At 43.1% G+C, this 25,672-nt stretch overlaps 1 protein-coding gene across 1 annotated transcript; it reads right to left on the reverse strand.

The window, feature by feature from the left end:
- Positions 1-823: 823 nt before the first annotated feature.
- POLR1E (RNA polymerase I subunit E) lies at positions 824-25,352 on the reverse strand. Its single transcript, XM_027105482.1, has 12 exons — positions 25,188-25,352; positions 24,516-24,619; positions 23,240-23,316; positions 21,454-21,539; positions 17,623-17,681; positions 16,697-16,841; positions 14,857-14,964; positions 14,131-14,227; positions 12,492-12,625; positions 3,439-3,520; positions 2,323-2,454; positions 824-1,170 (listed from the first exon to the last, which is right to left on the reverse strand). The coding sequence occupies exons 1-12, from the start codon at positions 25,261-25,263 to the stop codon at positions 1,011-1,013; spliced, it is 1,260 nt and encodes a 419-aa protein (XP_026961283.1). The 5' UTR covers positions 25,264-25,352; the 3' UTR covers positions 824-1,010.
- Positions 25,353-25,672: the final 320 nt, after the last annotated feature.

Consider the following 25,672-nt stretch of genomic DNA (forward strand, 5'->3'; position numbering starts at 1 on the left):
GAAACCTATTTCAAAGACTCCCTTGCTGCAGGATTCTAGTTGCAAATTAAGTTCCTAAATATGAACTCAGAGAAAAAGGAAGCAAGATGGAGGTCAGCCTCTTAATCTTTTGGCTGTTTGTGCTGACAAGCAAGGAGGTAGAGCATGGGTACTGATAGCATGGGTGGCTGAACCAGAATTTCAGTGTCAAGTTGCCAGCTTCATGAGTTCAAGAAGCAGCTGAATTCAAGTAGCTTCATGAATTCAAGTGGCTTCTTCATGCCTGGCTGGCCACCCCAGCTGTGTTCTTGAACTCAGCAGTTCCAGTAGCAACCTCCTGACTCCCGCTCCTGCAACCTTTAACAATTTTATAGTACTTTATATCCATGTATTAAACTCCTTTCTCCTTAAGAATATCTAGGACCATTTGTTTTCTGCACTCGACTCTGACTGATTCACTCCCCTCAAAAACGTGGCTTTCAGAGCTGACTCCTACCCTCTGTGTGGCTTAAGCCAGGCAGAGCAAGTGGGTTAATCATTTCCTCTGATTTGGCTCTGCTGTTTCAGCAGCCCGGAACTAAATTAGTCTGTTTTGGCAAGCCCATCACATTGGTGACCTGAAGCCTCCTCTTCCCCCCTCACTGGGCTTTGTCCTCACCACGTACTCCTCCACTGGGCCTTCCACAGCACTTCACATTTCTCTTTATTAACCTTTATCCGTCAGATGTGGTCCAAGGTTCAGCCTGTGAGATCTTTTGCCTCCGCCTAACCCAGGCCCACCCTCCCACATCCCACACACGAACCATCTGCCATTTACAACCACAGAGACACCAAAGGAGGGAGGTGGAGTCCAGTAGGGCCAACACTTTATGTTTCTGCTTAAGACCAGCACAACTGATAGGCTGACTTCTGGCTTCATACCTGTGCCAAAGCATGGCTGCTTTATCCCTCTTTCTTTACAAATAAAAATGCAAATGGATAGAAGGAGTGGCTATGATGTGGCCAAAATGCTCTGTCTGGAAAGCACACCTCTAGGTGATTTTCCTCCGCTTTGACTGACGGTCCAAGGCCTGGACTGGGGGCAGTGGGATGGACAGGGTGCCCAGTTTGTGATCCTCCTCCCTGCCCACTGCCAGAGAAACCCTTCTTTTAGAGATCTTCAGCCTCATGGCTTTCGCTATCTCCATCATCCTAAGGAACAAACACAAACACATACAACAAATGGAGAGTCTCCTCAATGCAAATGCTCAAGGAGGCTTGGCAGGAGGGGGCAGCACATTCGTGCTCCAGGCCATGAAGACAGAATTCCCAAGAGAGCCACAAGGGGCAAAGCTCCCAGCAGAAAGGCAGACAAGATCCCCTCGAGAGCCATCAGATTCCCATTTTAATGTGTTGCCATTAGAAAATATCTATATAAATGATGGAAAACCAGGTTATCTAGATCCTACTGATAACTGTGTTTAGTTCTTGTAGCAAGGATTAAGCACTTGCTAGAATTTTACAGACTTCAAGTATCTGTTTCTCTTGTATGTTCAAACTCACTACTCATGAGAATGCCATCTGTGGAGCCCTCAGAATAATCCCTCTCTGGACTGCTAGAAGAGTCCAGATAAGGGTGTTTTCCTAGGCTCTCCTGAAATACCATCAAGGTCCTCAGAGGTCAGACGCTCCTAAATCACTGACAAAGGCCAGTATACCCCACGGTTCAGCATCCTGGGAGGCTCTGCTCCCTACTCAGTCTGCATCCCTTCTAGCAGGGCTAGAAAGGGCCTTAAAGGTTGCCACCTCTGCCAACCCTCCCAGTCAGGTCAGAGAAGCCTAAGTGTGACATCCCTGCCAAACTGCAGCTCTGCCTTGCCTTGGACAACCCCTGGCAGCTCCTTCCATCTGACTGAGCAAAGTGCTTTATGCTAAGCTGAAACTGGGGTTCTCTTATATAACTTCCACCCCTAGGTTACCCCATCGGAACCATACAGAGTCCCTCTTCCCAGGGACAGCAGTTTGGAGACTGGAGGTTGCTCAGTTACACAGGGATGGAAGGCTCAGGTTTGAAGCCCAACTATTCCCCTTCTTGGCTGTGTGACCCTGGGAAAATCACTGACTTCTCTGAACCAAAGATTCCTCCACTGTTTCTTAGCGACATCACTGAGATATTATGACAGATTTGGTACTGTGCCTAGCAAAGCGAAGGCACACGGTAATATCTGGTTGCCCATCCATTCAATCAATTATTCATTCATCTGAAAACTGTCCCCAGGTCCCTCGACAGTGCCTCATGCTTTCCAGCAGTACCACAACTACATCAAGGCGCCCTAAGGGAGCTTTTTCTTCTTTTGTGCTCACCTTTTCTCACTGAGCTTCAAGTCCCTCTGTAACACCGTCAGGTCAATCTGGAAGTCGTTTATGTGCAAAGCCAGTATGATCACATAGGCGGTGATCTTTGCCTTCATAGAGTCTGAAATTAAGTTCCGCAAACTGCAAATCAGTGTCAATAAAAGAGAGGCAAAATTAAACTCCGAGATGATTTCTCCAAAAGCAAAGGAAAAACATCCAAGCCTGTTCCCTTATGCATTCAAAATGTCTTCTCGGGCTTCCCTGGTGGCGCAGTGGTTCAGAGTCCGCCTGCTGATGTGGGGGACACGGGTTCGTGCCCCGGTCCAGGAGGATCCCACGTGCCGCGGAGCGGCTAGGCCCGTGAGCCATGGCCGCTGAGCCTGCACGTCCGGAGTCTGTGCTCCACAACGGGAGAGGCCACAACACTGAGAGGCCTGCGTACCGCAAAAAAATAAAAAGTCTTCTCATCCCAGGGAGAAGAAAAGGAATTAGAGCAACATCCCTTGTCCTGTGGTGGTGCCCAAGCCTTCAGGCACAGTGGAGCGGTGAGCCAATGCCAGTGTCCCTCCAAGGGGACAGAGAAGGCCGCACCTTCCCCAGGCACAGTCAGAGCCTCGCACTGGCGAGGACCCTCCCCATCTTCCCGGCCTGTTCAGCAGGGCTGCTGGGAACAGTCATCCCAAACTCAGCTGCCGATGATTCTTCCAAGCACACTCAGAGCAGGACACACACTGCAAGCAAGCGGCAGGAAGGAAGCCCAGGTGTGCTGCTTGGGGTGCTTTCCTCAAAGTCATCCCACTGGCCTGCCCTTTCCTGCAACACTGCCTCTCCATACAACATTAGGACATTAGGCAGGGGTCCTTGGAAGAAGCGAGTGACATGAAGTCTTTGTTACAGGACTTCCCAGAGCCTTTAACATGAGCTTCTCCCAAAGGGACAGAGTCTGTACTACAGTGTTGCCTAAACTCACTTGACCCCAGGAGCCCTCCAAATGGCAGTGCTCTCTTCAGCATAGTGTCTCTGTGAATACAGACTGCAATCCAAGCCCCCCGTCCCCACTCTCACCACCCTCCCTGTCCTGCTTTCTCCTTTACAGGCAGAAGCCGAGAAATCAAGCCCCCTGACCTGCCATTGTTGTAGATCAAGCAGGTAAAGTGCTTCAGCAGCTTGGTGTTAATGATGTGGGGAACTCCAGGTCCCAGGGCACCTACAAGACAAAATAGAGTCTGATCGTTTTCTTTCAAAACTCTCAGGACACACCTCACCTATGAGCTGGGAAAAGCGGACAACAGTTGGGCCACTGGAATAAACAGAGGCATGTGGGAAGAGAAGAAGGGGCTTGTGAAACAGAACAGCCACTTTCAAATGAACACGTGCTCAGGTATGCTTCAGCCTGCAGACCATATGTGCACAAGAGATGTTCATGACAGGGCAGTGACAGGAAAGAAAAGCAGACTCCAGTGAGGCCTAAAGATACAGAGTTCAAAAGATGTTAGAAAGCAAAACAGATTATGGAGAAAGCCGAGGGAGAGGGAAAGGAAGGGAGGTTGGAATGTGAAAATAAGAATTAAGCAAATAGTGAAAACCATGAGTACAGGCATAGCTCAGAGACATTGCAGGTTTGGTTCCAGACCACCGCAATAAAGTGAGTCACATGAACTTTTTGGTTTCCCAGTGCATATAAGTTATGTTTATAGTATACTGTAGTCTATTAAGTATGCAATAGTATCATGTCTAAAAAAAAGTGTCCAATAATTAATTTAAAATGAAAATTAAAAAACAATGTCCAGAGGAAACTTGCACAAGCCTCTTAGATAGCCTAATCCACCAGAGGGCAGACAGCAGAAGCAAGAAGAACTACAATCCTGCAGCCTGTGGAACAGAAACCACTTTCACAGAAAGACAGACAAGATGAAAAGGCAGAGGGCTATGTACCAGATGAAGGAAGAAGATAAAACCCCAGAAAAACAACTAAATGAAGTGGAGATAGGCAACCTTCTAGAAAAAGAATTCAGAATAATGATAGTGAAGATGATCCAGGACCTCGGAAAAAGAATGGAGGCAAAGATCGAGAAGATGCAAGGAATGTTTAACAAAGACCTAGAAGAATTAAAGAACAAACAAACAGAGATGAACAATACAATAACTGAAATGAAAAATACACTAGAAGTAATCAATAGCAGAATAACTGAAGCAGAAGAACGGATAAGTGACCTGGAAGACAGAATGGTGCAATTCACTGCTGCAGAACAGAATAAAGAAAAAAGAATGAAAAGAAATGAAGACAGCCTAAGAGACCTCTGGGACAACATTAAACGCAACAACATTCGCATTATAGGGGTTCCAGAAGGAGAAGAGAGAGAGGAAGGACATGAGAAAATATGTGAAGAGATTACAGTCGAAAACTTCCCTAGCATGGGAAAGGAAATAGCCACCCAAGTCCAGGAAGCACAGAGAGTCCCATACAGGATAAACCCAAGGAGAAACACGCCGAGACACATAGTAATCAAACTGGCAAAAATTAAAGACAAAGAAAAATTATTGAAAGCAACAAGGGAAAAATGACAAATAACATACAAGGGAACTCCTATAAGGTTAACAGCTGATTTCTCAGCAGAAACTCTACAAGCCAGAAGGGACTGGCATGACATATATAAAGTGATGAAAGGGAAGAACCTACAACCAAGAATACTCTACCCAGCAAGGATCTCATTCAGATTTGATGGAGAAATTAAAACCTTTACAGACAAGCAAAAGCTGAGAGAGTTCAGCACCACCAAACCAGCTTTACAACAACTGCTAAAGGAACTTCTCTAGGCAAGAAACACAAGAGAAGGAAAAGACCTACAATAACGAACCCAAAACAATTAAGAAAATGGGAATAGGAACATACATATCGATAATTGCCTTAAATGTAAATGGACTAAATGCTCCCACCAAAAGACACAGACTGGCTGAATGGATACAAAAACAAGACCCATATATTTGCTGTCTACAAGAGACCCACTTCAGACCTAGAGACACATACAGACTGAAAGTAAGGGGATGGAAAAAGATATTCCATGCAAATGGAAACCAAAAGAAAGCTGGAGTAGCAATTCTCCTATCAGACAAAATAGGCTTTAAAATAAAGACTATTAGAAGAGACAAAGAAGGACACTACATAATGATCAAGGGATCGATCCAAGAAGAAGATATAACAATTGTAAATATTTATGCACCCAACATAGGAGCACCTCAATACATAAGGCAAATACTAACAGCCATAAAAGGGGAAATCGACAGTAACACATTTGTAGTAGGGGACTTTAACACCCCACTTTCACCAATGGACAGATCATCCAAAATGAAAATAAATAAGGAAACACAAGCTTTAAATGATACATTAAACAAGATGGACTTAATTGATATTTATAGGACACTTCCATCCAAAAACAACAGAATACACATTTTTCTCAAGTGCTCATGGAACATTCTCCAGGATAGATCATATCTTGGGTCACAAATCAAGCCTTGGGAAATTTAAGAAAATTGAAATTGTATCAAGTATCTTTTCTGACCACAATGCTATGAGACTAGATATCAATTACAGGAAAAGATCTGTAAAGAATACAAACACATGGAGGCTAAACAATACACTACTTAATAACAAAGTGATCACTGAAAAAATCAAAGAGGAAATTTAAAAATACCTAGAAACAAATGACAATGGAGACACGACGACCCAAAACCTATGGGATGCAGCAAAAGCAGTTCTAAGAGGGAAGTTTATAGCAATACAATGCTACCTTAAGTAACAGGAAACATCTCGAATAAACAACATAAACTTGCACCTAAAGCAATAAGAGAAAGAAGAACAAAAAAAACCTAAAGTTAGCAGAAGGAAAGAAATCATAAAAATCCGATCAGAAATAAATGAAAAAGAAATGAAGGAAATGATAGCAAAGATCAATAAAACTAAAAGCTGGCTCTTTGAGAAGCTAAACAAAATTGATAAACCATTAGCCAGACTCATCAAGAAAAAAAGGGAGAAGACTCAAATCAATAGAATTAGAAATGAAAAAGGAGAAGTAACAACTGACACTGCAGAAATACAAAAGATCATGAGAGACTACTACAAGCAACTCTATGCCAATAAAATGGACAACGTGGAAGAAATGGACAAATTCTTAGAAATGCACAACCTGCCAAGACTGAATCAGGAAGAAACAGAAAATATGAACAGACCAATCACAAGCAGTGAAGTTGAAACTGTGATTAAAAATCTTCCAACAGGGCTTCCCTGGTGGCGCAGTGGTTGAAAGTCCGCCTGCCGATGCAGGGGACACGGGCTCGTGCCCTGGTCCGGGAAGATCCCACATGCTGCGGAGCGGCTGGGCCCATGAGCCATGGCCGCAGAGCCTGCACGTCTGGAGCCTGTGCTCCGCAACAGGAGAAGCCACAACAGTGAGAGACCCACCTACCACAAAAAAAAGAAAAATTTTCCAACAAACAAAAGCCCAGGACCAGATGGCTTCACAGGCGAATTCTATCAAACATTTAGAGAAGACCTAACACCTATCCTACTCAAACTCTTCCAAAATATAGCAGAGGGAGGAACACTCCCAAATTCATTCTACGAGGCCACCATCACCTTGATACCAAAACCAGACAAGGATGTCACAAAGAAAGAAAACTACAGGCCAATATCACTAATGAACATAGATGCAAAAATCCTCAACAAAATACTAGCAAACAGAATCCAACAGCACATTAAAAGGATCATACACCATGATCAAGTGGTGTTTATTCCAGGAATGCAAGGATTCTTCAATATATGCAAATCAATCAATGTGATAAACCATATTAACAAATTGAAGGAGAAAATCCATATGATCATCTCAATAGATGCAAAGAAAGCTTTTGACAAAATTCAACACCCGTTTATGATAAAAACCCTCCAGAAAGTAGGTATAGAGGGAACTTTCCTCAACATAATAAAGGCCATATATGACAAAACCACAGCCAACATCATCCTCAATGGTGAAAAACTGAAAGCATTTCCACTAAGATCAGGAACAAGACAAGGTTGCCCACTCTCACCACTCTTATTCAATATAGTTTTGGAAGTTTTAGCCACAGCAATCAGAGAAGAAAAGGAAATAAAAGGAATCCAAATCGGAAAAGAAGTAAAGCTGTCACTGTTTGCAGATGACATGATACTATACATAGGGAATCCTAAAGATGCTACCAGAAAACTACTAGAGCTAATCAATGAATATCGTAAAGTTGCAGGATACAAAATTAATGCACAGAAATCTCTGGCATTCCTATACACTAATGATGAAAAATCTGAAAGTGAAATCAAGAAAACACTCCCATTTACCACTGCAACAAAAAGAATGAAACAGCTAGGAATAAACCCACCTAAGGAGACAAAAGACGTGTATGCAGAAAATTATAAGACACTGATGAAAGAAATTAAAGACGATACAAATAGATGGAGAGATATACCATGTTCTTGGATTGGAAGAATCAACATTGTGAAAATGACTCTACTACCCAAAGCAATCTACAGATTCAATGCAATCCCTATCAAACTACCACTGGCATTTTTCACAGAACTAGAACAAAAAATTTCACAATTTGTATGGCAACACAAAAGACCCCGAATAGCCAAAGCAATCTTGAGAACAAAAAACAGAGCTGGAAGAATCAGGCTCCCTGTCTTCAGACTACACTACAAGGCTACAGTAATCAAGACAGTATGGTACTGGCACAAAAAACAGAAAGATAGATCAATGGAACAGGATAGAAAGCCCAGAGATAAACCCATGCACATATGGTCACCTTATCTTTGGTAAAGGAGGCAGGAATGTACAGTGGAGAAAGGACAGCCTCTTCAATAAGTGGTGCTGGGAAAACTGGACAGCTACATGTAAAAGTATGAGATTAGATCACTCCCTAACACCGTATACAAAAATAAGTTCAAAATGGATTAAAGACCTAAATGTAAGGCCAGAAACTATCAAACTCTTAGAGGAAAACATAGGCAGAACACTCTATGACATAAGTCACAGCAAGATCCTTTTTGACCCACTTCCTAGAGATATGGAAATAAAAATAAACAAATGGGACCTAATGAAACTTCAGAGCTTTTGCACAGCAAAGGAAACCATAAGCAAGACCAAAAGACAACCCTCAGAATGGGAGAAAATATTTGCAAATGAAGCAACTGACAAAGGATTAATTTCCAAAATTTACAAGCAGCTCATGCAGCTCAATAACAAAAAACAAACAACCCAATCCAAAAATGCACCGAAGACCTAAATAGACATTTCTCCAAAGAAGATATACAGACTGCCGACAAACACATGAAAGAATGCTCAACATCATCAATCATTAGAGAAATGCAAATCAAAACTACAATGAGATATCATCTCACACCAGTCAGAATGGCCATCATCAAAAAATCTAGAAACAATAAATGCTGGAGAGGGTGCAGAGAAAAGGGAACACTCCTGCACTGCTGGTGGGAATGTGAATTGGTACAGCCACTATGGAGAACAGTTATGGAGGTTCCTTAAAAAGCTACAAATAGAACTACCATATGACCCAGCAATCCCACTACTGGACATATACCCTGAGAAAACCATAATTCAAAAAGAGTCATGTACCAAAATGTTCATTGCAGCTCTATTTACGATAGCCCGGAGATGGAGACAACCTAAGTGCCCATCATAGGATGAATGGATAAAGAAGATGTGGCACATATATACAATGGAATATTACTCAGCCATAAAAAGAAACGAAATTGAGCTATTTGTAATGAGGTGGATGGACCTAGAGTCTGTCATACAGAGTGAAGTAAGTCAAAAAGAGAAAGACAAATACCATATGCTAACACACATATATGGAATTTAAGGGGAAAAAATGTCATGAAGAACCTAGGGGTAAGACAGGAATAAAGACACAGACCTACTGGAGAACAGACTTGAGGATATGGGGAGGGGGAAGGGTGACCTGTGACAAAGTGAGTGAGAGGCATGGACATATATATACTAACAAAGGTAAGGTAGATAGCTAGTGGGAAGCAGCCGCATAGCACAGGGATATCAGCTCGGTGCTTTGTGACCGCCTGGAGGGGCGGGATAGGGAGGGTGGGAGGGAGGGAGACGCAAGAGGGAAGAGATATGGGAACATATGTATATGTATAATTGATTCACTTTGTTATAAAGCAGAAACTAACACACCATTGTAAAGCAATTATATCCCAATAAAGATGTTAAAAAATAAATAAATATATAGGCACCCAACATAAGATTACCTCAATACATAAGGCAACTGCTAACAGCTATAAAAGAGGAAATCGACAGTAATACAATAATAGTGGGGGACTTTAACACCTCACTTACACGAGTGGACAGATCACCCAAAGAGAAAATTACTAAGGAAACACAAGCTTTAAACGAGACAGTAGACCAGATTTAATTGATATTTATAGGACATTCCATCCAAGAAACAGCAGATTACACTTTCTTCTTAAGTGCGCATGGAACATTCTCCAGGATAGATCACATCTTGGGTCACAAATCAAGCCTCAGTAAATTTAAGAAAATTGAAATCATATCAAGCATCTTTTCTGACCACAATGCTATGAGATTAGAAATCAATTTACAGGGGAAAAAATGTAAAAACACAAACACATGGAGGCTAAACAATACATTACTAAATAACCAACAGCTCATGAAGAAATCAAAGAGGAAATCAAAAAATACCTAGAGACAAATGACAATGAAAACATGACAATCCAAAACCTATGGGATGCAGCAAAAGCAGTTCTAAGAGGGAAGTTTATAGCAATACAAGCCTACCTCAAGAAACAAGAAAAATCTCAAACAATCTAACCTTACATCTAAAGGAACTAGAGAAAGAAGAACAAACAAAACCCAAAGTTAGCAGAAGGAAAGAAATCATAAAGATCAGAGCAGAAATAAATGAAATAAAAACAAAGAAAACGATAGCAAAGATCAATAAAACTAAAAGCTGGTTCTTTGAGTAGATAAACAAAATTGATAAAACCATTAGTCAAACTCATCAAGAAACAGAGGGAGAGGACTCAAATCAATAAAATTAGAAATGAAAAAGGAGAAGTTACAATAGACACTGCAGAAATACAAAGCATCCTAAGAGACTACTACAAGCAACTCTATGCCAGTAAAATGGACAACCTGGAAGAAGTGGACAAATTCTTAGAAAAGTATAACGTTCCAAGACTGAACCAGGAAGAAACAGAAAATATCAACAGACAAATCACAAGTAATGAAATTGAAACTGTGATTTAAAATCTTCCAGCAAACAAAAGTCCAGGACCAGATGGCTTCACAGGTGAATTCTATCAAACAATTAGAGAAGAGCTAACACCCATCCTTCTCAAACTCTTCCAAAAAATTGCAGAGGAAGGAACACTCCCAAACTCATTTTATGAGGCCACCATCACCCTGATAGCAAAACCAGACAAAGATACTACAAAAAAAGAAAATTACAGACCAACATCACTGATGAAAATAGATGCAAAAATCCTCAATAAAATACTAGCAAACAGAATCCAACAACACATTAAAAGGATCATACACCATGATCAAGTGGGATTTATCCCAGGGATGCAAGGATTCTTCAATATACGCAAATCAGTCAATATGATACACCATATTAACAAGTTGAAGAATAAAAACCATCTGATAAAAAAAGTCCATATCTTAATTAAAAAATACTGCTAAAAAATGCTAACCATCATCTGAACCTTCAGCGAGTCATAGTAGTGACATCAAAGACCACAGACCATCATAATAAATATAACAATGAAAAAGTTTAAAGTATTGTGAGAATTATCAAAACCTGACAAAGAGACACAAAAGTGAGCAGATGCTCTTGGTAAAATGGTGCCAACAGACCTGCTGAACACAGGGTTGCCACAAACCTTCAATTTGTAAAAAAACACAGTATCTACAAAGGACGATAAAGTGAAGCACAACAGAACGAGGTGTACAGACCCTTGGGTGCCCAATCACAGGAACATGACTACATGCACCTTATGCCTAAAACCACAGGTGTCTCCCTCTGGGTTTCTGACTCTGGGTGGATGTGCGTGTGTGGCAGCCACCCATGCCCTGGCGATCAGTGGCATGGGTTACCAGCAGAAACTGACTTCTTTCCCAGTCAGAAATGGCTGACACAACAACGTGCCACAAGCCTTCACAAGCAAGGCCAATTTTTCTCCCCATATAACTCTTTGTCTAACTGTCCCTTAAAACGTTCATTTGATTTGACTGGATATTCAACTTTGCCTAACACAGAAGTAGTGAATGTTAGCTCTGAGCAATCGTATAATCCAACCCGACCCTATTTTCTGAGGAAAGGGCTTGGCAAGTTCTCTCAGCATGTCAGCAGTACCAATCAGAATCCCACTGTTACACAGTTATAAATAAAGACATGGAAAGACATGTCCATTTCCTCTCTCACTAGAGCTAGTCTAAGAATTATAGACAAATAACAGATTGAAAATAATTAGAATAAAATGTCTATCATGATATGTGCACCCCAAAGTTCACAGCACTATTTACAACAGCCAGGACATGGAAGCAACGTAAGTGTCCATCAACAGATGAATGGATAAAGAAGATGTGGTATACATATATACAATGGAATATTACTCAGCCATAAAATAGAAATAATGCCATTTGTAGCAACATGGATGGACCTAGAGATTCCCATACTAAGTGAAGTCAGACAGAGGAAGACAAATACCATATGCTATCACTTATATGTGGAATCTAAAAACATGATACAAATGAACTTATTTACCAAACAGAAACAGACTCACAGACATAGAAAACAAACTTATGGTTACCAAAGGGGAAGGGCGGGGGGGAGGGAGGGATAAATTAGGAGTTTGGGACTAACAGATACACACTACTATATATAAAATAAACAACAAGGACCTAGTGTCCTTGTTGTTGTTCCTTGCACAAGGAACTTTATTCAGTATCTTGTAATAACCTATAATGGAACAGAATCTGAAAAAGAACATATATATATATAAATATATATGTAACTGAATCACTTTGCTGTACACCTGAAACTAACAACATAAATCAACTATACTTCAATTTTTTAAAAAATGTCTAGCATGGACTTACGTTTCCGCTTAATCACTTTCTGTGCTCGAAATCTGATGAGAGTGTCCAGAAACCATATGCAACGGGCCTGGCGGTCTCGGCTCTCCTCACTTGATGGCAAAGACTTCAACGCTTCTATGACAAAGGAGCAGTGACTAAAACAAAGGAGGGAAAAGGAGAAATGTGTTAAGACCGGCTGTCAGGAGCCATTCACTCCTTCACAATGAAAACAGCAGGCACCCCTCACACCTGGCACACAGTCAACAGCTGAGGAACAGCCATCCAACCAGCCCCTTATAATAGGAGGAGCATGATTTAGTGCAGGGACAGTAAAGGTCTAGATAACAAATATTATACATTTTGTGGGCAACATGGTCACTGCCACTGTAATGCAAAGGCAGCCATTGATAACACAAAAATAAATGACTGAAGCTACGTTACAATAAAACTTTATTCACAGGCAGTGGGCCAGACTCGGCACTCGGGCCATAGTGGGCCCAATCCTGATGTGGCGGTCTGGAGCATGGCCTCTCAACTATCTGGGTTTGAATCCCCATTCTGCCATGCAGTGGCTTGGACAAGCTTCTGAACATCTCTGCCTTGGTTTCTTCACCTGTAAATTAAGGCCAATGATAGTACCCTTGTCCTACGGGTTTTTGTGGATTAAATGAGACAAGGAAAGCAGTGCTTCGCACATGTAGGAGCTCCATCAATGTTGGCTATTATTTTTACATACTGTTGTTCTACCACTGTCAGGATCATGAACTCGCAGCGATAAAAGGCTCTTCAAGATCATCTTGTATCGGCCTCATTTTACTTAAAGGAAAACTGAGGCTCAGACAGGGGAAGATCACACAGTCCATGAGGCAGATGGGGACTCGGTTCTCCAGACTCCCAGCCCAGAACTCATTCCTGCACCTGCCCCTGAGCCACAATCACATTAACACAACGAAGAACCAGTAAAGAGCACTTCTTTGGAGAGAGGGAAGAACATGTATTTTCCAAGACTGGATTTCACTGACCAGTAAAATTTCCAAACGAAAATTGGGGGAACTAACCTAGGGTTGACAACTTTTTATTTTCTCAAGATAAAATTATTAAAAGAAAAAACTCAAAAGCAAAAAAACCTCATCATCATTAAAAAAAAAAAAAGGTGTTTTAAAAGCCAAAAAGTGGGGGAGGGGTGGAGGGAGGAGAGGAAATCATCTCTGATTTAAAATATACTATATTTAAAATACATAATTTAACTTTCACTCAGCACATCACCACAGATAAACCATCACTTCAGCTGGCACCTACTCCCAGGCCAGCACTTGGGCCCCACCAGTGACAATCGGCAACAGCATAACATTGGCTGCGGGGGGTGGGACCGATACAGGTCAGCTCCAGTTCCCAGCCCTAGACTACAAGGCCTCACCACCCTCTGCCCACTCACAGGTTCCACGTACTCAGAGGCCAATTCTCTCCCTTGAAAGCCACCCACAGCCTTGGGACAACAGGCCTGGGAGCTCAACCATTTGAGAAAACACTAGCTCACTCATGTTCAAATGCTGAACAGACGTATATTCTCACTGACTAACACCGAAGGTCTGCTTCATGTCTGACTGCTGTTGTATCCCAACATCACTCCCGAGACACTCCATCTGCCCATTTCGGGTACCTGTTCTCTTCAATCATCTTCAGTATTTCTTCTGAGGTGACATTCCTGAAAGCTTCAGAAGGGCTCTGAAGAGCGTCATACTCCGCAGGGGAAAGAACTAGTTATAGGTCAAGAACAACGTGACCAAAATGGAAACATCCAACTAGCTAGATCATCTTATATCGGCCACATTTTACAGATGGGAAAATCTGAGGCTTAGAAAGGGGAAGATCACACAGTATGTCCAGGCAGAGCTTCAGGACTCAGTTCTCCAGACTCCCAGCCCAGAGCTCATTGCCTGCCTGGGCTTTCTGCCTTCTCTTATCACAAAGCCACTGCAGGCACTTTCCATCTGAATAGAACCACAAGTACGGAAACTCTACATTCCAACCCTTCTTTATACATCAGTCTGCCCTAGACTTTGGGCACTGGCCAACTTAAAAGTCGTATTTTGACTCTTCACGGAAGGTGACCCCCACAGGGCCGAACCGTGGGCATTCTGCATTTTGCTGAGGGATGGGTTTGAATCACAAGGCCTGAGAGGCCTCTGCTGCAGCAGGTGCCTCAGCTAGTGAGGGAGCCTCGCTGACTTCCCAGCAATAGCGCTGGGGCAACTGCAAGAGTCTGGGGCGAGCTTCTATGAGTATCACAGGACCACTGACACCCTCAGAGAGCCTGGCCATGCCACTCCTGTGCGCATATCCCAACCTGGGAAATGAGGTGGCATTTCTCCCACAAGAAGGATACGGTCTTCAAATTTATACACGTCTTCAGGCTTGGCTGCATCAGCGTGGCAGGGAGGGAGGTAGAGGGAGTCATCCTGCAAGTCATCGTGGATGGCGTCACTGACCAGGGCTTTTCAATGAAGAAAGAGTCAGTGTCAGTGTCACCCTGCTCGGCTTCAAGTTCCCCAACACTCTGCAACCCGTGCACTCAAGATCATCGTCGCCCAGAACCCCCTCATCTGAACTTCACATATTGTCAGTGAAAAAGAAAAATCAAATTATAAAGCTAACTATCACACAGGAATAACCATGTAAAAATTAAGTATGCACACAGACAAGAACAGAGAGGAAAACAGGAAAATTGTAATAGTTGGTCTTGTAGAATGATGGGAAAATGGGTGAATTATTTTTTTTTAAATGTCCTTTAGTAGCTGAGAGTAAACTGAACAAAAAAAATTGAAAAATTTACTTAGACATTAAAGTATATCTTTGACTAAATGGAGACATGTTTCTATGTTCCTGGATGGGAAAACATAATATTATAAAGATGCTGATTCTACCCATATTAATCCCAATTGGATTTTGAGAGAACTTGACAAAATAATTCTTAAGATCACCTGGGAAAAAAATGCATGCTACAGGACTTCCCTGGTGGTGCAGTGGTTAAGAATTCGCCTGCCAATGCAGGGGACACGGGTTCGAGCCATGGTCTAGGAAGTTCCCACATGCCGTGGAGCAACTAAGCCCGTGCGCCACAACTACTGAGCCTGCGCACCCTAGAGCCCGTGCTCCGCAACGAGAAGCCACCACAATGAGAAGCCCACTCACCGCAACGAAGATTAGCCCCTGATCACCACAACTAGAGAAAGCCCGCGTGAAGCAACAAAGACCCAATGCAGCCATAAATAAATAATAAACAAACAAATAAATAAGCATGCTACAATAACCAGTACATTTGTGAAAAATAAGGATGGAGGATAAATTTGCCCTATCAGACAACAAACTGGAAGGTGAGGCTACTACAATCAAAAGGACCTGATGCTGCTACAAGAATAGCCAGTAAGAATGATGAGCGAGAACACAATGAAGAATGTGGTAAAATGATACAGATGATTTTTTAAATCATTTTTTACAAAAGGAAAGGATGGAGTTGGGGACAACTGGCTAATCATTTGGAAAATATAAAATTAGGTTTGTACCATAGACCAAAAAAAAAAATAATCATTAAATTGTAAATGTAAAAAGTTAAACTGTGAAAGTACTGAAAGATAACATAGGAAAATACATAATCATCGGGTATGAAAAGATTTTCTAAAACTTACTAAAATTCCATTTTAATAGAAAAACTGCTCTCATATATATATATAACTTTCTCTTATGTTCTTATAATGCATTTGAACAATAAACACATTACACATTTTAAATAATGCAATTTAATACTCAAGCTGCTGAAGAATTTAGGAAAAGAAAAAGATCCAGTGACCTCAAAGTGTCTCTAGAGGCTCGTTCATCATCATCACATCAGCCTTTTTGACGAAAACCTCCCTGTAACTCACAGAGACTTGAGGCCGTCTCCCTCCGCTGTGCCCTGCAGGCTGTAGCCCTGGCACCAAGGACACAGAGGGCACATAACCGTTCCCATGTCTGTCTCCTCTACTCGACTGTGAGCTCACTGAGAGCAGGCCATGTCAGATGTTTCTTATGATTTCCAGAGTCTGTTCCTAAGAAGGCCCTCAGGGAGAAGCAGGAAGGAATCCAGCCCTAACTCCCATCATTTCTATCTGTGGGGCGGGTGAAAGATCTCAAGAGAAGGGAAAGCTGTTTCTACCAGCAGCCTCTTACCCCAAGTTCCAGCTGCTTACCAGTCACACCCTTTGTATCAATTATACTCTCAGCAGCTTTAGCCACTGCACTATTCAAAGATTCACTGCCAACTTTGTTCATTCTCCTGGAGTTCAGAGCCCGCTTCTGTTTGGTAGTACCAAAGGCTTCAATGCAAGAATCCATCTGTGCAAAAGACAAATTTGGTCACTGGGAACGGGCTGAGCACTGCTACTCCTAGCTGTGTCACTACGGGTAAACAGCCTCTCTGAGCCATTAATACCACTTCCGTAAATTGGGCTGACTCATACCTAACTACCTCATAGGCTTGTTTTAAGAACCAAAAGATATTAAGAGATTTGAAGTACTTGCTTTATAAACTGTAATGAGCTATTTATAAATCAACAGTATTTTCAGCTGTAAAAAAGACTACAATTAGGGTTGGTAAATCTGGGGCACACAGCTTACCGGTTTTCTAATCCTACACGGAAAACAGACATTACTAATAGATCGCTCACTCTCCCTCTGAGCCTGCAGACAGTTTCACTCCCTTCCAGGCAGCACTGGAGATCCAATCAGTTTGCCATCCTGGGGTGAGATGAGCTTTGTAGGAAGCTTCTACATTGAAAATCCTAAAGTTTACTTTGTCTTGATGTGAAGTTTCCAGGCTTCCAATATTTTCTGAAACTTGGATTAAATCCTGAAAATAAGTGTTATGCTACGGCCCAGAGAACCAGTTCCAGACACTGGCACAGAGCTGTGTATAGCTGCCCCAGAGAGGAGGTCTGCAGTCTGTGAGGCCAAGGAGGCCTGTGCAGGTAGGAATTGTCCAGAGAACCACAGACTGAATGAGCTGAGAGCAGCTAGGGAGACCCCTGTGTTCAACCAGCTCATTTTACTGATGGAGAAACCCAAGGCCTGGAAGGAACTCACTTTAGGTCTCACATCTTAGTTCTGTCACACTTACCTTTTCTCTAAAAGACTTGGTGTGACTCTCTAGTGTCGATTCACTCTGAACTGATTCATCTACAAAACACAAAACAAAAACAAAGAAAAACAAGCAAACTGTAAGGCCTACAGACCATAATAGTGTTTAATATTTGTTTAACAGTTAATCTAAGAAAAACAGATTTCTTTAGTACAGGACTTTCCAGAGCTTAACATGTGTATACTGTGAACATTTAATATGAAGCTTCAGTATACAGTTAGAGGATTTGGAGAATAAATTAAGAGTCAAGTGAAGGGGTCATCGGATCCAAGCCCTTCATTTCACAAATAAGGAAACATGAGGCCTCCAGGTGAAATGACTTGCCCCAGGCAATGCAGAGATGGGATTAGAAAAAAAGTCCTCTGCTCCTCCCAGTATACAGTTCTGCCCTCCTTGTAAAAGACCTAAGGAGGAGGGATCAAGAGGGGGACCTGGAGCTCACCTCCCCCGACAAATATATCAAAAATACATCTACATGTGGAACAATTCTCACGGAAAACTAACTGGAAACCGGCAGAAGAATTCCTATACAACCAAAGCGCACTGATGTGTATAAAATGGATGACTAATAAGAACCTGCCGTATAAAAAAATAAATTAAAAAAAAAGAAAAAGAAAGATTTCCACGTAACCAGGTAGTAGGGTTGGGACCACCCCCCGCCCCGCCCTGAGAGGGATCTGAAAGGAAGAGAAGGTCTGCATGGGCTCACTCCACACCACAGCTTGGTGCAGGATCTGGGCCAACCAGCCCCTGGAAGAAGACTGGGTCTAGCAGCTGGGGAGCAGCCCCTGCCCCTGACAGGGAGGTGACAGCCATGGGGCAGAAAGGAAGGACCACCTCACACCCTCCTTGGGCTTTAGACCCCCAACACCAACCACACCCCATATCAAGGTAATAGCGGCCACCACACCCTGAGGACATTCCATTGTGTATGTATGTAAAATTGTTCATTAATTTCTTAAACACATTTTTGTTTTTATAGGTAAAAAAGTTGTAAATATTGGTTTATTCTAGCCATTATACATATATACACAATGGAATACTACCCAGCCATAAAAAAAAGAATGAAATTTTGCCATTTGAAACAAAATGGATGGACCTGGAGGGCACTACGCATAGTGAAGTCAGACAGAGAAAGACAAATACTGTATGCTATCATTTATATGTGGAATCTAGAAAATAAAACAAACTAGTGAATATTACAAAAAAGAGCAGATTCACAGAAAGAGCAAACTAGTGGTTACCAGTGAGGAGAAAGAGAAAGGAGGAAGGGCAATATAAAGGTAGGAGAGTAAGAGGTACAAATTATTATGGATAAAATAAGCTACGAGGATATACTGTATAACACAGGGAATACAGCCAATATTTTATAATAACTGTAAATGGAAAATAACCTTTAAAAACTGTATAAAAATAATTTAATTAGAAAACATTTTTTTTTTAAATACCAATGAATGTATATACAAAACAGAAACAGACTCACAGGGCTTCCCTGGTGGCTCAGTGGTTAAGAATCTGCCTGCCAGTGCAGGGGACACAGGTTTGAGCCCTGATCCGGGAAGATCCCACATGCCACGGAGCAACTAAGCCCATGCGCCACAACTACTGAGCCTGTGCTCTAGAGCCTGTGAGCCACAACTACTGAGTCCGTGTGCCACAACTACTGAAGCCTGCACGCCTAGAGCCCATGCTCCGCAATAAGAGTAGCCCCCGCTCACCGCAACTAGAGAAAGTTCACGTGCAGCAACAAAGACCCAATGCAGCCAAAAATAAATTTAAATAAATTAAAAAAAAACAAAACAGACTCACAGACATAGAAAACAAACTTATGGTTACTAAGGGTGTGGGGGAGGTACAAATAAGGAGTATGGAAGTAACAGATACAAACTACTATACATAAAATAGATAAGCAACAAGGATGTACTGTATAGTACAGGGAATTGTACCCAATAGCTTGTAATAAGCTATAATGGAATATAATCTGCCGAAAAAAAAAAAAAATATATCATATGCCATACACCTGAAACAAAATACTGTAAATCAACTATACTTCAACTTTTTAAAAAAGTTAAAAAAAATTTTTTTCAAGACCTAAAAGCAAGGCATAAACATGAGGTATGTATTATTTACATGAAGCTCTGTAATCTCCCACAGAGTATTCATGTAAGGGGCAATATAATCTAGTGGACAGAAGCACAAGCTCTGGAGTGACGGTGCCACATTTAAATCCCAGGTCTCTCATATACGCCAGCAGTAGGATCCTGCCATTTAGCCTCTGGGCCAGGTTCATCATTGATTAAACAAAAGGAATACAATACCTACCCCACAGGGTTGTTATGTGAAGTAAATGACGTAGTGCATTGAAAGTGCTTAGAACAGTGCCCAGAGCATAGTAAGGACCCAATAAATGCTGTGCGTATTTCTGATATATGCTGGTTAGAATTAACCAATATTTACAAATTTTTTACTTGTAAAAACAAAAACGTGTTTAATCAACAAATTAATGAACAATTTTCTTTGCCTCCTCAGAAGACAGAAGAGCATTTGGAGGATAACTTATATGCAGTTATATTTGTTTGCAAAGCAGGGAATTCTTAACCTAGAGACTATGGACCCCTAGGAAATTCACAGCTAGGCTTTGGGATGCAAGAGCCCTTTAAAATTACATGCAAAATCTCATATTTTTTGTAAATTACGTATGTTTCTAGGAGGTAGGTCCAGGTCCTTATGAGATTCTCAAAAGGGCTGAGACCACTGCTTTGAGAGAGTGAAGTTATTAGAACTAATGCCTCTGAAGGTATCGAGCAGATTCACAATGATCCTAATGATCCTTATCTAACTCCCTCCCCTACCATGGTTCTCAGTATTTAAGATTTAGGAACAGGAGCCCCTTGAGTTTGACCCTCTTATCTATCATTTTGGAAGACCCCACTCTAGCCCTGAACATTCTAAAATGCCAAAGTGGAGAAGTACTGTAACTTCTCCCAGTGGATTAGAGAGAAAATGGATCTCTTCCCAAATTAGAAAGTGTAGAGACTTTGCATCGACCTGGAAGTTACTGTCCAACCTATAAGCAACTTCTATCATCTACCAGAGATTCTAAAACCTCTACTCCAGGGCTTCCCTGGTGGCGCAGAGGTTAAGAATCCGCCTGCCAATGCAGGGGACACAGGTTCGAGCCCTGGTCCAGGAAGATCCCACATGCTGCAAAGCAACATGTGTCACATGTGCCACAACTACTGAACCCACATGCCACAACTACTGAAGCCCGTGCTCTGCAACGAGAAGCCACCTCAATGAGAAGCCTGCACACCTCAACAAAGAGTAGCCCCTACTCGCCGCAACTAGAGAAAGCCTGCACGCAGCAACGAAGACCGAACACAGCCAAAAATAAATAAATTAAATTAAAAAAAAATTTTTTAAACCTCTACCCCAACTAGAACAATTAAAAATTAAGAAAGGCCCTCGATGGAAAAGAGTATCATGTATGCCCTCCAATACTCTGCTCAGATCAGTGCTCAACTTGCTTTAACTAAAATTAGTTTCCTGATCTTCAGTCTGTAAACACTGTAGGGACAGGATCTGTGTCTGTTTTGCTATATTCACAGCCCCTAACTTGTGCCTGGAGCACAGTAGGTCATCAATAAATATTTGCTGAGTAAAAGCACTTTTAAAACTTTTTCAAATGGGGGAAAAAAACCTTGAAAAACTAGCTACAAAATGTATTTTACAAATCAAAAAGTCAAACCGACTCATCCAGGAAACCTAAAATATTCAGCATTTCTTTGAGCCTTCATGACTAAGACCTACCGGAAAACAGTGGCTGCATATTGAACAATTCAGCATCATATACTTCCATTTGGCCAGAGGTCTTGTTCAAAATTCCCACAAAGTGCCTGAATAAAAAAGGAATAATACCAGTGACAATGGATTATTCAAAAGATATTGTTTATACAACCTCCTTTTTTCCGCTTAGAAGTTCTCAACCTTCTTTCTGCCGCAATACACCTGAGGAAGACATCACTTGCTCGTGAGTAACAATAATCCCCTACAGCAGCAATTCTCTGCATGGGGAGGGAAAGGAGGAAAGGGTTCATGAAGAGGCTCTGGGGGCAGTGGGGGAAGCCACCAGGTGATTCTTGTAGCTGATCACATTTGGGCTCACTGCTGTAGTGGGAAACCCTCCTGGAATATAAGAATCTAGAATTAAACACTAGAATTTACTGCACGTATAAATTCTATGGAGGCAAAGACAAGTAAAACCTTGGTAATTATGAGACCAGTTTAAACTAGAAAATCTTTGTAAAGGGATGATAAAAGTTAAAAGTTTCAAGCATATACACACTAATCTGACTTCTATCAGGGTGGTTCAGGGGGGACCCTAAAAGGGGCTTGTTTGTCATTCACTGATGGCTACCTTCACAAGGACACTGCATTATGCCAACCCCTGACACTTAAGACTGTTCAGGCTAGACAATCTTCACTGTACCGAGGAGTAGACTGGGGGTCAGTAAAGGGCAGAGTTGCCCCAAGTCAGTAATCTTTCCAGAGCTAGGCAGAAATTCTGGAGCCTCAGACACTACCAAATCCTTTTCTTGTAGTTAGTCCCAAGGCAGACTTCTGGTAAACTCTGGCCTATTGATCACACATTCCAAATTAGTGGAGACAGCTGCCTTTCGGGAACAAGATAGTTATAAGCAAAGAATATTGCAAGTTAATGATGTGGTCAGAAATAATGAAGGTGGTCAAAAGGTACAAACTTCCAGTTATAAAATAAGTCCTAGAGATGTAATGTACAGCATGATGACTATAGAAAATAATGCTGTAGCATATATTTGAAAGTTAAGAGAGGAAGTCTTAAAAGTTCTCATCACAAGAAAAAAATTTTGTAACTATGTGTGGATGTTAACTAGACACTGTAGTGGCCATCTTACAATATATACATACATTGAATCATTATGTTATACACGTGAAACTAATATAATGTTATATGTCAATTATATCTCAATTAAAAAATTGGGGGGACTTCCCTGGTGGCAAAGTGGTTAAGAATCTGCCTGCCAATGGGGGACACGGGTTCGATCCCTGGTCCAGGAAGATCCCACATGATGCGGAGCAACTAAGCCCCTGTGCCACAACTACTGAGCCTGCACTCTAGAGCCTGCGAGCCACAACTACTGCGCCTGTGTGCCATAACTGCTGAAGCCTGCATGCCTAGAGCCCGTGCTCTGCAACGAGAAACCACCGCAATGAGAAGTCCTCACACCACAATGAAGAGCAGTCCCCGCTCACCGCAACTAGAGAAAGCTCATGTGCAGCAACAAAGACCCAACGCAGCCAAAAATAAATTAATTTACAAAAAAAAATTTTTTAAGACTACAAATGAATGAGGTTTTCAGGAAATTAAACAAATGTAAGTCACTTTTCAATTTCAGGAATGTCTACATGCTGGTGTGAGGGCCCCGGGGTCTGGGAACACAGGAACTTGGTAAATCTCTCTAGATTTCCCCCACTGCCCCTAAAATAAAGACAGGGAAGAGCAGTGCCAGGGCCACCCCCCCCCCCACTTCCCACAATCCCTTTCCCCTGTCCCTACCTGCAGAGAGTGTTGCATTTCAGGGCTCCAGTCCCAAAATTGTTTCCCACATAGTAAAGTCTGTCTGTTTCAGCTGCCTAAAATGTAGAGGGCGGGGGGAAGCTCCATTACAACCAATGTTGAAAGACAGTAAATATCTTGACTCCCTTTTCCACATTTGTAGAAGCTTTAGAATCCAAACCACAGGTGGATCAGAACGAAGAGAGCCTCTTTGAGATGATCCAGCTCCCTATCTCTAAGTGAATCTGGGGTATCCCTGGGGGAAAGGCAAGAGGACTTTTGAAAAGTCCCAGGTAGTGCTTGCTTCTAGCTGGTCTGAGAAGTTCTCGGGGGAGCTGTACCACAGGACTTGGAAGATGGGCCCAGGGCTCTCAGCACTTAGAGGCATGCAACAAAATGATTCTGCAGGCAACCCCAAAGTCCAAGCCCTTCTTGAACCTCTTTGCTCTCCTCTATCATGACTGCTCCTTATATGCTCTCAGGACCATGGAAATAGTTAATTCACTCCTCAATCAGAGCCAGGCTTTCCTGCTTCCCCTTGTTTGTCCTGGCTATCCTCTTCACCTGGAGTACTAACTTCAGCTGTTAAACCCTCCTCCATCCTTCAGGGTTCAGCTCCCATGCACCCTCCCCCAGGAAGACATTCTAGCAAGCAGAGACTTCACTGACTGAACCCACTCTGCCCGGCTCTGTACTCTCTCTCCCAGGGACTCTGAGCTTTATCTATTTCTGTACGAGTGTCCCTCACATCCAGTTCTCACCTCTCTAGAGCAGTGGTTCTCAACCCAGGGAATTACTCTGGGGATATCTAGGCATGTCTGACATTCTGTTTGCCACAACTGGGAGCTGCTCCTGGTAGCTAATGGGTAGAGGCCCGGAAAGCTGCTAAATACCCAGTGCTGCACAGGAGAGCCAAGAATCAAAGAATCATCTGGGTCAAAATGTCAATAGTGCTGAGACTGGGAAACGCTGCTCTGGAGTACGAGCTCCCTCAGAGTGGGGCCAGCTCTCACTTAGCTCTTTCCCTAGCAGCTTTCAGCCCAGGGCCACAGTGCGGCTCAATAAATGCTTGTTGAATGAACAAATGAATAAAAGGCCAGCGCTTCACCACAAGTGTGAAACTCAGTGGAACCTGTCCCCACTTGGGGCTCAAAGTTCTTCAAAGGCTCACTTGCTATCCCCCCTTTTCTCCACTCACTCCCTCCTACCTCCACCCACACCCAGGAGGCCTCCTGAGGCCTGAAGAGTGGGGGCGACTGGCCACAGCAGCACTTACCAGGATCCGCTGACTCCTCTTCCTGGGGTTTGTGGAATCATTGCTCTTGTACAAGGTAAAGCGCATGTTGCCTGGATTCTGTAGCTTCCCATTGGAGAACTGGACTGTAAGATTGCAGCCCAAGAATGAGATGAGAGCACAAGAGTATGGTGGGGAGGAAATGGATTGTCAACGGGAGGGAGTGACTGGAGGAATGGGTATGGCAAGGAGCCCCAGGTCCTGACCCAAAGGGGGACTGAATGAGGTCCTGGTTCAGGTGGGAAGAGGGGCTGGGGAAGGGCTCTGACAGGAGAGAATAACTAGGGGAATGGGGCTGACTGAGGAGACCTAGGCCAAATCTAGAAAGACAGAGGGAATCCCTGGCCAGCAGAGAGAAGGAAATAGAGCAGGTGTGAGACCTGGTGGGTGAGGAGATGACGGGCTCCTGGGTACATACAGTCCTGGAGAGGGGGTAACTGGGATTTCCTCATCCAGGTGGGAGGTGGTACCAGAAAGATGGTGCAATGACAGAGGAGCCCTGGCCGAACCCCAAGTAGTGGGGGAGACTATAAGGGATCTTGGCTCATCTGGGAACGGGCACCCGACGGATGTGGGAAGTGGAGGGCTGTAGCGGTACCGAGACGGAAGGGGAGGAAGTTATGGGGAACTCTGCTCCAGCTTCGCAGTCTTTACCCAGTAGAGCTCTCTGGCTCTCGTCAGGCTCTCCACAGTACAGCCACCTCGCACTCGGCAACACCTCCGCCGCCATCTCGCCTCTCCAGACGCCAAGCCCAGGAGCTAAAACAGCCGCGTCCACTAGCTCGTTTAAGCACACGCGCAGGAAACGCTCCGGGCCGGAAGAGGCAGGGCCTCGCCGGGCACCGCCCTGCACGCTCAGCGACGCGTGGCTCCGCCCCCCAGCAGGCACCGCCCCGCTCTTTCCCTGAGCTCTGAGAAGCGCCATCCCCGCCCACTCTTCGCCCCGCCCCTCCGCGCGGAGAGGCGTGGTCTCCATCCTCACCCTGTCCCGCTCCCTCCTCCGCCGGCCTCTCCAAGGCGCAGCACCTGATTGGCCCAGCACTCGGCCTGCGCATTTCAGGCTGTGTACCTCTAGGGTGAGCAGCGCACCCAAGTCTTGCCTAAATGTTGTGTGGGGTTTCTTCCTCAGCCCTGTCTAG

The sequence above is a fragment of the Aethalodelphis obliquidens genome, unplaced genomic scaffold, assembly GCF_003676395.1.
Source record: "Aethalodelphis obliquidens isolate GAN/ISIS:26980383/991018 unplaced genomic scaffold, ASM367639v1 scaffold7, whole genome shotgun sequence".
Classification (NCBI taxonomy): Eukaryota; Metazoa; Chordata; class Mammalia; order Artiodactyla; family Delphinidae; genus Aethalodelphis; species Aethalodelphis obliquidens.

What these genes read in the sequence shown, in the direction of transcription:
- POLR1E (XM_027105482.1), bottom strand. Translation starts at nt 25,263, where the DNA reads ATGGCGGCGGAGGTGTTGCCGAGTGCGAGGTGGCTGTACTGTGGAGAG. An exon ending in AAATGCAACACTCTCTGCAG is followed by an intron (nt 21,540 to 23,239) that starts GTAGGGACAGGG and finishes TTTTTTATTCAG; the next exon opens with GCACTTTGTGGGAATTTTGA. An exon ending in TGATACAAAGGGTGTGACTG is followed by an intron (nt 14,965 to 16,696) that starts GTAAGCAGCTGG and finishes TTCATTGAAAAG; the next exon opens with CCCTGGTCAGTGACGCCATC.